This window comes from Cebidichthys violaceus, unplaced genomic scaffold, assembly GCF_023349555.1.
Source record: "Cebidichthys violaceus isolate CVI_PGR_0920_01 unplaced genomic scaffold, fCebVio1.0.p SCAF_58, whole genome shotgun sequence".
NCBI classification, from domain to species: domain Eukaryota; kingdom Metazoa; phylum Chordata; class Actinopteri; order Perciformes; family Stichaeidae; genus Cebidichthys; species Cebidichthys violaceus.
This window is the reverse complement of record NW_027176794.1, coordinates 303,195-314,793: the sequence shown is the minus strand read 5'-3', so window position 1 is coordinate 314,793 and position 11,599 is coordinate 303,195. Positions and strand designations below refer to the sequence as shown.

Below are 11,599 nucleotides of genomic sequence, written 5' to 3'. Positions count from 1 at the left end.
TTAATTTTTTTTACTGTTTTTGACGAATCTGCCGATGCGTCGTAAAGCGCTCGTGCCGGTCGTAGCAGCGAAAGTGCATGACCGGAGCGGAAGCTGTGTTTCCTTACTTCCCAGAGATTTCATCATTCTCTTCTCGCATTACGGCGGTCCATGCTTCGTAGCGCAGCATCAGCACTGCTGAGGACCAGCACTGAGATTTCCGCCTTCCGTCCGGTGTGTACGGTCCGGTACGTTCGGCAGTCGCTCCGCTACGCCCCCAAAAACAGGCCGTTTTCAACGTCGGTCTGCTTGTGTAAGAAGAAAAAGCAAAGTCTGTGGCTGCACCCGGTGGAAGGACAAACCATGGACGGCAACATTGAAGTGATTCTCGCCCCTTTGAGGCTTGCAGTCAAAGAACAGGTAACGCTGGTTATCTCACAATCTCTACCGATATGGACCAAGTCGGTTTGTTTGGGGAAAAAATATATCTTTTAGTGCCTCCTGTCACACTCAACCGGTTAGCTTGTCAGGCTAACCGGCTAACCTGTCAATGAAAGAGGACAGCCATTGCTTGCTAGCTAACGGCTAACGCTAGCCGGCTGTCATGTCTGCACCCTTTGCCACGTTTCAGTGCTGCTGCTGTTGATGCAGACTTTTGTGAACAGGGTGGGGTTAAGAGAAAAGGCTAAATAAATGCTGCTACTAACAAAAAAAAAATGGCCGTCTCAGTCCAGAGTTGAAATGTAGACTCAATTGTTGTCTTTATGCCACCTCTCTGTTTCAGGGGGAGCTTGTGCGCCAAATGAAACAGGATGGAGCTCCAGATGTGGATGTTACTAAAGCTGTGGCTGAACTGAAGGCAAGGAAGAGAACCCTGGAGGCCAAGGTGAGTGGATTTAATGGAATGAATTCAATCTTATTAATTAGTTTTAGTGACTCTAAAGCTCTGCCAAGCCTCAGAGAATTTGTTGTGGATAAAAGACACAAGAATTATAATTGTAGATGTATATTCACTACTCCACTCTCTGTAATAACCTGACTGTGTTGCAAGCATTGATGTACTTTCATTTAAATTTGGGAAGTGTCCCAACACTTTTGTTCACTTATCGACCCACCGTGTCGACAAGTAGACTGGAATAATGGGTGCCGGCTCAAGTTTCAGGTGTTTGACATCATGGTGGATTTGATTAGAGGAAGTGTTCAATTGGAACGTTCTGATATGAAATCAATGTAACGTAATGCTCTAAGCCCAAAAGTCCACTTACTAGCACTTAAAAGCTTTCGACCACATCTCCCGGTCTTCGAGGATCAGGTGCTACTTTCACCACCTCGTATCGCGCGTCACACATCAGGACAAATTTGCTGACTACATGGTGAACGAGGTCAATAATGGTAAACATATCATTTGCATTACAGGAGCTGTCATTGCAACCCAAAGATGACATTGTTGACAGAACAAAGATGGAGGATACCCTCAAGAGGCGATTCTTTTACGACCAGGCCTTTGCCATCTATGGAGGTAAGACTTTGAAAGCTAACGTTAAAAGGACATAAAGGTTTCGGATGGCGCTTCTATCGTCATACACATAATCTTTAAGCACGCTTGTTACCATGCAGTAATGCTCCTCAGGTGTGAGCGGCCTGTATGACTTCGGCCCCGTGGGCTGTGCCCTAAAGAACAACATCCTGCAGGCCTGGAGGCATCACTTCATCCAGGAGGAGCAGATCCTGGAGATAGACTGCACCATGCTGACCCCTGAGCCTGTCCTCAAGTAGGTGTCCCTAATGCGTGTTTTCTATGGGTGTTAAACAGTGTTCTGTTATCGCTTATGTTTGTTTAATTAATGATAATGTTAGAAACTGCTGACGAAAGTGTTTCAAGGTTCCTAGAGTCAGCTCTAGAGTGCTGAATTTATCCTGCAATTTTATGCATAAGCTGCCTCTATAGCAGCCTCCCATAGCCTGGTTGCAGATATATTGATTGGATTCACTTTTTCAGGACATCAGGACATGTGGACAAATTTGCCGACTACATGGTGAAAGATCTCAAGAATGGCGAATGCTTCAGGGCCGACCACCTCCTCAAAGGTGATCCTTTTGTACTGCCTGTGTGTATTTTAGAGACTTTGCTTCCATTATACTGTAAACTAAAAATTACTCATCCTAAAAACAATCCCAGCAAAGGTCTTCGTAAGCTTTTCATGTGTATTATTCATGGGACTCTGCAGACGGCGGGATGGATACGGTCCAAACTTGTGTTGTCAGTAGTTTCTGCTGGCTGACCAAGCTCCCAGTATCACTGTTGTGCCTCAGGGAGAAGGGAAGTGGCTGGACCAGCAGAAATCACACGGGGCTTTCAAAGCAACGCAAGCTGCTAGAAAGCTGCTAGAATCACTGAGACTGGAGCTGTGCAAAAAAAGCCGGCGGAAAAAGTGTGTGTGTGTGTGTGTGTGTGTGTGTGTGTGTGTGTGTGTGTGTGTATATATATATATCTCCCCGTGTGTGGGAGAACATGTCAGTTCCTGCTAGACTTGGAGGCTAATTGGCTCAGATGACTCAATGAAACGTGAAAGTGTTATGTAATGAAAATATGTCAAGTCGTGTTATGTATTGTCTGAGATGTGTCGTGAGACATTTTGACGTCGTAAACCTACTCTAAAACTACGTCATCCTGCTGATTTTAGTTTTGAGCTCATTTTCACAGTGTAGGTAGAATAAAATCAATGAAAATCGAGGTTCATTTCTTTTTGTTTAATCTGTTTGTGGAAGCACTGTGTTCACGTCTCTGTGTCCTGCAGCCCACCTCCAGAAGCTGACGTCTGATAAGAAGTGCACGGCACAGAAGAAGGCTGAGATGGAGGAAGTCACCACTCAGGTCAGTGTTAACTGAGACAAAATGCTCTTTTTGAGGGATTCTTTTTGGTAAAAGCTGTTTCTGATGGGGTTTTAAATCCGTCTCTGTTATTATTTTCAGATGGACAACTACACCCAGCAGGAGCTGACCGATCTCTTTGTGAAATACAACGTCAAGTCTCCCACCACAGGAAACGACCTCACTCCTCCCGTCTCCTTCAACCTGATGTTTCAGACGTCCATCGGACCGGGGGGGCACACACCGGGGTAAAATGAACAAAAAATACAGATTTTTCCTTGATATTTGCATTTGTGTCATGGTGATTGACTTCAATGTAACGTTGCAGCTATCTGAGGCCTGAAACCGCTCAGGGAATCTTCCTCAACTTCAAACGTCTGCTGGAGTTTAACCAGGGAAAGCTTCCCTTTGCTGCCGCTCAGATAGGAAACTCCTTCAGGAACGAGATCTCACCTCGCTCTGGACTCATTCGTGTCAGGTGAGAGATCCGCTCTGTCACCTCATTGTTCCCTCAAGTGATTTCTGTCCGGACCTGTAGAGATGACTCATGACATAAAACGGGAATGAAATTGCTTCACATTTCCACGCAGAGAGTTCACCATGGCTGAGATCGAGCACTTTGTGGACCCAAACGAGAAGGTCCACCCTAAGTTCTCCAATGTAGCCGACCTGGACATCACGTTGTACTCCTCCAAGGCTCAGACCAGCGGTCAGTCTGCACACATCATGAGGCTGGGTGACGCTGTGGAGCAGGTTAGAATAACCAAAGAAGAATACTATGATGCATTGTTAGAGATGACTTTTTATAGGGCTGTACCAAATAGTTTTCGTCAAACTGCTGTTTCAAAAGGACGAAAATAAACGTTCCCACTCATTCATTCTTCTCTCATTCAAGGGCGTGATCAATAACTCCGTCCTGGGATATTTCATCGGGAGGATCTACCTCTACCTTACCAGAGTCGGTGTCGCCAAAGACAAGCTGCGTTTCCGACAGCACATGGACAACGAGATGGCTCACTACGCCTGTGACTGCTGGGACGCTGAAACCAAAACCTCATACGTGCGTTCCACTGCACTGTGTCCTTGTGGCTCATCGGGGGGAGTCCGCACACTTTTTGCTCAAAAGGAAATGTTTGTCCCTTGCAGGGCTGGATCGAAATCGTGGGGTGTGCTGACCGGTCCTGCTTCGATCTGCTGTGCCATGCGCGAGCTACCAAGGTCCCTTTGGTCGCTGAAAAGCCTCTAAAAGAACCCATATCCTAAAACTGCAGCTGCGCTTAAAAGAAAACCTCTGTTCCATCAAACAGCCAAGAACATTTTAAGCGCCCAGATGACTTGTTGTTGTCCTTAACTTCTCCACACAAAGTTGTAAATGTCGTCCAGTTCGAGCCCAACAAAGGAGCCATCGGAAAGGCGTACAAGAAGGATGCTAAGATAGCCATGGAGTATCTGTCTGCGTGTGACGAGTGCTTCATTACAGAGCAGGAGCAGCTGCTCAATGAGACTGGGTGAGTGCTATGTAGCATGTATGGCGGCCTGATGAAAGGTTGTGGTTTTGTCATTGGCAGCACAGTCAGCGTTTTGTCTTTTACTCCACAGAGAGTTCACCATCGAGTCCGAAGGCAAGACCTTCAAACTCACAAAGGACATGGTCGGTGTGAAGAGATTCCAGAAGACTCTGCATGGTGAGATTTAGTCATTTTATTTTGTTTAGTTTCATGTTGAATCTCTCAAGGGGGGGTCTTGATACAGGATTATGTCGGGGATACGTCGGCGCTACGGCTTCAATAACACGCATCCGTCTTTGTCGTCCACAGTGGAGGAAGTTGTTCCCAATGTAATCGAGCCCTCCTTCGGCATCGGTAGGATCATGTACACCATCTTTGAGCACACATTCCATGTCAGAGAAGGTGATGAACAAAGAACGGTGAGTCGATAATGATTATCGTAGAGTGTTGTCCTGAATCCTCACTATTTAGTGAACACTTATTTAATTGACACTTTATTTTGATGTGCATGTCCAATCAGTGTTGATGGTAAATGTAGTCGATTGAAGCAATGACTTCCTCAGTGCGTGCTGTATTGACAAGTAAGGCTGCAGACAAAAGAAATGCTGCGGCGTCATGAGCCGTGGAGGAGGATGTGGCCGACGCAATGCATCCTGGTACATGTAGGCACTGCTGACACGGAAACTCTGTCAATATAGCTCATGCTGAGGAACTTCTTGCTTCACTTGCCCCCTCAACGTGTAACAAACTGATCAACGCTGATTGGAAATCCACATAAAAGGCTAATTTAACCCTTTTTAATACATGTCACACAGCAGCAGCTGCCTCGTTGTAAAAGCCCTACTTAGCTGCCAAAAGTGATCGCTTTATGATTTGATAACTGTTTTTGTGATTGAGTTTAAAAGCTGGTTTCCTTCATTTACTGAAATCTTTGTTTCCCTTCTCTTCAGTACTTCAGCTTCCCAGCTACTGTAGCTCCATACAAATGTTCCGTCCTGCCTCTGAGTCAAAACCAGGAATTCATGCCCTTCGTGAGGGAGTTATGTAAGTGCCCACATAATGATAAAGTTTGTGTTCTATTTCTGTCTGCATGTGCCGCTGCTGCTGCTGCTGCTGTCGCTGTCTTAACTTATTAACTCAACTTGTCAACTACTATTTTTCTCTCTTTCTCCCTCTTAGCTGAGGCGATGACCAAAAACGGCGTGTCTCACAAGGTGGACGACTCCGCGGGATCCATCGGCCGGCGTTACGCCAGGACGGACGAGATCGGAGTGGCGTTTGGCATCACCATCGACTTCGACACGGTGAACAAGACGCCTCACACGGCCACGCTGAGGGACCGCGACTCCATGAGGCAGATCAGAGCCGAGGTACAGCACAAGTTCACTTGTTTCTGGGGGTTTTCTTTTAGGTTCAAGTAATACCATCATTACTGGGATAAACTCACACGTTTTGTTTTTTTACCAAACTTACAAACAAGATCTGTGGCCCAATCCCCAACGTTCCCCTTAAACCCTGAACCCTCAGAGCCTCGAGGGTTCTCTCGAGTGTGAGAGACTGCAGGGCTCGAGTCAATATGATTATCGACGGATCGAGTTTTGCCGAGATCAGCGAACACCACGCAGAAAAAAATAGGCAACACACCAAATGTTTCTTTATTAAGATATGTCCTCTTACATTGCCAATAGAGTGAAAAGAGGTAGAAGCATGTTTTGAGTGGCGTATCCAGTTTCAACTTTGTAATACTGTCACTGTAAAAAAAACAACAGTCATATTGCCTAACTCAAATCAATACAGCTGTCAAAAGAGAGAACAACAGCAGCGTTCAACTGTAATTACACACACCATTTAACACAAATAATAAAAAACACATCTTTCTCTCCTCAGGTCAGCGAGCTGCCTGTGATTATTCGGGATTTGGCCAACGCCACATTGACCTGGGCGGAAGTGGAGAGCAAGTACCCCATCTTTGAAGGACAGGAGACCAGCAAGAAGGAAACGGTTGAAGAGTAAAGCTCACTCGCCTGCCAGTCGCTCCACGAAAATCCACAGACTTGTTGCATCTGCATCACCAGGAAGAATAATGCAACTGTATTGTGATGAGCTATAGTGGTGCACCGAGCCCTCCTTGTGTTCTACGCCACTGCAATCACTAAAATGTCATGTATCCATCATATCTACCAGTTGTGGAAAGCTTACACGGGACGGTTTCTCCGATGAGCTGCATTTCATCCATGTATGAACACGTCACTATGTTTTTAAAAGGGAGAAAATGTAATCGGGTTGTTGTCGTCGGGGGAAGGAGGCTTCCACCATTCCAGTTTTCTGGCAGATAGGATTGAGATATTTAACGATTTCAATTAAAACAACCAGCACTTACTGGACACGGGCATACAACTGTGATGTTTTCTGTTCATTTTAGGACTACATACAGCAAGCTTTGAAACATCATGAAAGAGTTATTTTTTTTTTTTGCATGAATTGCAACTTCAGCAGTCCAACATTTGCAAGTGCAATAATAACAAAACCGCTTTCCTGTTCAAGTTCTTCCAAACATTCCTCTTGAGTAGCTTCTCCATCACTGGTGAGGAATGGAGGAGGTACATTTGTTCAGATCCTCTTTGTTCCTCCAGAGTCTTGGTAACATTGTAGAGCAGGAAAGCAGATTTAATACAAACCTCACGTATACCGTCGAATCCCCACAAATAATCTATCCTGTGATATCTGCTCTGCCAGAATTGCCTCTTTGTAAAGACGAGGAGTCCCATGAGATAAGTCCCAGACACTTCGCATATCCCCGGGGCTCAAATCTCATCTCGGCCTGATTTTACAGAGGAACGACAAGGCGGGACCTTTATAGTTTCAATCTTTTTTTAACACCCCTCATTGATGGAAAGATTTCCTGACGTATGATTGATTGCTGGTTTCTCAACATATTTTAAGTCTGTTATTCAGAGTCAGTGTGCTGCTCTTTCATGGATCAAACTGACTTTTTTTCCATAGCAAACATTTTGACCTGTCGGTGTAGGAAAAGCACAAGTGTTACTAATAACATTAACAATGGCTGTGCTCTATTGAAACGTCCCAGTGAGCCAGCATGCACAACAACAAGACCCTGAAACGGAAGCAGCTAAATGTATTATTCACACCGAGGTTTTTCCTACTGTAACCTGTACAAAATGTCCTAAATCTGGTTACACACATGTTCTCATCTACTGTAGTGAAGGTGATTGGATTTAGAAACACATTAAAAAATAGTTAGAACAATGAAATGGAAAATATGAAATCGGTAGCAGCAGAAGAAGCAGCAATCAAATAATTAAACAGCTAGTCCTCTTCTCCTAACATACAGTTCCTGTAAGAAGACGTTTCCAGCATTATGGTGATGACTAGATGTCCATTTTTTAATACGTCTGATTATGATGATGAATGCATATTTTGAGTTAGGGATTAACTACTGAATTAAAACACAGGGCATATGTTACATAATCGTTCTAAACGTGTCCACATGTCTAATAATAGGGTTGTTTGAGAAGAGCTTCTTGCCAGTTTATTTATTCCACAAGGTGGCATCAGAGGCAAACTTATGATTTTTTGTCGTCATTCCATGTCTCTTCAGACGCAAATCCTACAACGCCCAAAAAAATCCTATTACGTTTTTTTAATTGCTCATTGTGCACATCATTTTTAAACTTTTGAAGACGTTTTGACAGTTAAAGAATAATTGGGCATTATGGTTTTAATCTGCAAAACATCTGGATTCTGCTAGGAGGTATTTATACCATCTAGATATTAAACGAAGTACCTTTATGCATATAATATCAAGGACACATTGCTTCACATCATAAGTGATGATCATGGACGCATTCTGAGACATGGGACCATCACCTCTCCTACATAGGCACAAGACACTGACAAGAAGACAGGGTTTTTGTGTCTCTTTGTTGTCATTTTGTGTCTCTTTGTAGTCATTTTGAATCTCTACCTGATTTGAATGTGTCTTTTTGAGTTACATTTTGTAGGTGAAGGCAAGCGTGGCCCCTTGACCTGTGCCCGGTTGGCCCCGTTCAATAATTCATTAATTTACTAGATGTACCATGTTATTGTTTATGTGGGGTGGACCTCAAAGGCTCAACATCTTTAGGGAAACCATATGAAAAAGACTAGTGCAGAAAGAGGATTTTGAGATTCCAATTCCTTCCTGAATTACACCCACGTTCATAAAACATTCAAGGACTTCGCAGTCTGACAGCGCACCAGATGTAAGCTACTTGAAGGCGGTGAGAGAGATCATCTGTGTCCTATCAAAGCTTATATCAAGCCCATAATAATTTTAATTATTCATCAACCGAAATACGTTGCTTGAGGGAAAGAGAAACGTCAGAGGCCAGCGAGGTTTGATGTCAATGATCAAGCTGTGAATGCTCCAGTGTTCGGCCTCATGTCTTAAGGTAGCATCGGTTGGTCGTGGGCGGGGTTTTACGTTATCTCTTTGACGCTCACGCCCTTTACCAACAAGAGGGCGAGGAAGTGTTTGTGCCCTGCAGCTGGGATTTTTCAAAGAGCGATTATCTGTGTCCCCAGCAAGCTCTTAAGTGCTGTGCTGATGTCATTCAATACTGACTGTTGTTAAACTGAATGTTTTTTAATACATAATCAACCTTGATATTACAAATAAAAGATCAACCTAAGGTCATCTAATACGTGTGAACCAGAAAAGTACCCACAGATTCAAGCCGTTGTTGTAAAACGTTCTAATATGTAATGCTTTATAAAGAGTTTATTTATTGTAACTAATTACTTTATGAATCAACCATCAATGTATGGCTTGCCAGGTTTGTATACATCTTCTGTAGCAGGTGTTAATCACCTTGCAGGACAGTAATTGATTTTCTGCCACTAGGCGGCAGTGAAATGAAGCTGTGAACTCAAAACTGACATATCACCTTTTACAGTGATAATGCAAACTTGTTAAACCAACTGTTACCGACTACATACACATCTACAGCACTTATTTGGAGTAGTGTTTCTTGCCACTTGATGAATGTTGTGCAACATGCAATATTCACTCTCTTTTAGCTCTGTTTTGGTCTCCACCAACTCCTGAGGGAAGTATCCGTCTCTTTAGCTGCTAAATGCTCCACTATGTTCACCAGCTAGTCGCTAACTTTGTGCGCTGTTTAATGCTTGGCAAGAAAGTGTACAGTTGGTTTTTAGCCTTTTGGCTATGAACAGAAACGATGCAATGAGAATGAAAGTAAAGTTGTGAGGCAGAAATCCAAAACAATGACTCCAAATAAAAAAGCTCCCTCTCGCAGAGGGCAACTGCAGAGTGAGGTGATGATTCTCTGTGGGTTTGTGACATCAAAATATTGATTATTTCTGCTTAAAATACATCAATGAATGAACCACCAATCTTTCCCTTGCAATAAACAGGCTCTGATACTCAAATGTTTGCTGTAAAACTCTGAATTTATTTTCTCTCCATCTCATTCTTGTTTTCCTTTTGAGGAATTGTTCGTTCAGTCTATTTCAAGTAACCTCTCTGTACTTACGAGCTCTGCGTCATCACATTTCAAGTGGCAGACACAGTAACCTGACACCGATTGTCAAGTGCTGAGAAGTGATTGTGATTGTGCAAAGTGGCTCAGAGACCCGTGTTGCGGTGTCAGTTGTAAGCACACATTACTGTAAACATCAGGGCAGAGGCACCGACCCACATGGAGAGCGTCATGTCGGGCTGGGAGATTACGTGTTAATTATGAGCAGCATCAACAGATGACAGCCTGCACTTACTGCTGTTTTCCTCCTGTCCATCTGCCATCATGCTGTGCACTTGTCTCTCAGGTGGGGTCATTGAGGGCCGTGTGGGCCTCGGCTCCATTAAAGTGACAGCGAAGGTGAAGAGGGACGGACCACTCAGACGCGTCACTGCTGGCAACGCACCAGAAAACCACTTTGTCTCCCTTGTTGTTATTCTACGGTCCACCGAGACTGAAATAGCTTGAATAATGTTTGTTTGTCAGTGCGTGTGGAGGGTTAGGTCTGCGGTGCACAGGTGGATATCAGTTCAAGAGATGGGGAATAGGCTACAGGATGTAAACAACAGATGAAAAGGGCAGTTGACCGATTTTACACTGATTGTATGAAGCATTCAGTGGCTCTGGAGGAGCTTTGGTCAAGTCTGAGAAAATAACCCTGATGATGTCATAGTGATGTCGTCAGGGTTATCTCAGCATGGGCTTTGAGAGTATTTATATTTAACCAAATCCTGTGTTATGGAGTTAGAAAGAAATGGTAATTTATCAGTAAAGCTCTGACAAAAAAAAATGCTCTTGAATTGCATTATGGGAAATCAAGTAGCGTCGTCTAAATGTAAGCTATTAAGCATTTTTGGAGTTTGAAATTAAGCTGCATATTTTGTAAAAATATGCAGCCCCCCCCCGATAGTTTGTGATACCTTGACTAAGGACCCACTGCAAACATTTAATCAATCGTTTCTATTATATCTATTAAAACTGCATAGGCTCCATTTGGGTGCTTTCGACAAGGGTCCCCACTAATAACAACAAAAACAATGATGCAAAGTCATTACGAATACATTGATTGAGAAAGTCATGGAAAATTGGAATGATAAATAAATGTGAGATATGACGAGGCTATACCTCTGTGGTCTGTGGGGACTTCAGTTGGAAGGAGAGCTGAAAAGATAGAGCTTGTGTCACATTGAAAGACAAACATCAGCAAAAGAGAACCTGGCAACCCCAACGTTATTCATATTAATTAGTCAATTATTTGTGAATAAAGTCATTAGTTACAACTTGGGTGTCTTACTAAAAAGTGATATTTAAGTATCGTGTGAGTGGATTCAAATCAAATTCAAATTCAACAATTTAATCTAATAAAACAAAATGGGGATATTTTACATACTCACAATATCATTAGAGATATGTTTTATCCATAGAAACTGACCCGTCATGTGCTTGTATATAGACCTGCTTGTAGATGTGTTGCACTGGGCCGTAGACACCATTGAGGACACCAAGGTCAGGTCCTCTGTGTTGTTTCAGAGAATCTGAACATTTTAAAGCTGGATTTTTATTTTTGCGTCAAAATTCTTCAAGTGGCCCTAAAAATGTGTCTTTAAAATATTCCTGGCATTTGGGGGAAGGCTTTAAAACAACTTTAAGTCAATCATACCAGAATACGTTTAATTAAGCAGTTAAGTGAATATAGAAAA

The 11,599-nt window shown here is 43.2% G+C and overlaps 1 protein-coding gene across 1 annotated transcript; it reads left to right on the top strand.

Annotated features, from left to right (window-relative positions):
• The first annotated feature begins 126 nt into the window (after window positions 1–126).
• On the top strand, window positions 127–6,756 carry LOC137888836 (glycine--tRNA ligase-like). The gene is made up of 17 exons (XM_068732340.1): window positions 127–399; window positions 764–865; window positions 1,396–1,498; window positions 1,610–1,751; window positions 1,979–2,067; window positions 2,778–2,854; window positions 2,954–3,099; window positions 3,180–3,329; window positions 3,442–3,604; window positions 3,747–3,911; window positions 3,998–4,106; window positions 4,215–4,359; window positions 4,451–4,536; window positions 4,669–4,778; window positions 5,310–5,403; window positions 5,539–5,729; window positions 6,247–6,756. The coding sequence occupies exons 1-17, from the start codon at window positions 151–153 to the stop codon at window positions 6,370–6,372; spliced, it is 2,247 nt and encodes a 748-aa protein (XP_068588441.1). The 5' UTR covers window positions 127–150; the 3' UTR covers window positions 6,373–6,756.
• Window positions 6,757–11,599: the final 4,843 nt, after the last annotated feature.

Bases quoted from the DNA above. Each gene is read 5' to 3' on its own strand.
- LOC137888836 (XM_068732340.1), top strand. From the start codon at position 151: ATGCTTCGTAGCGCAGCATCAGCACTGCTGAGGACCAGCACTGAGATT. The intron at 2,855-2,953 runs GTCAGTGTTAAC...TATTATTTTCAG, and splicing joins TGGAGGAAGTCACCACTCAG to ATGGACAACTACACCCAGCA. The intron at 3,605-3,746 runs GTTAGAATAACC...CTCTCATTCAAG, and splicing joins TGGGTGACGCTGTGGAGCAG to GGCGTGATCAATAACTCCGT.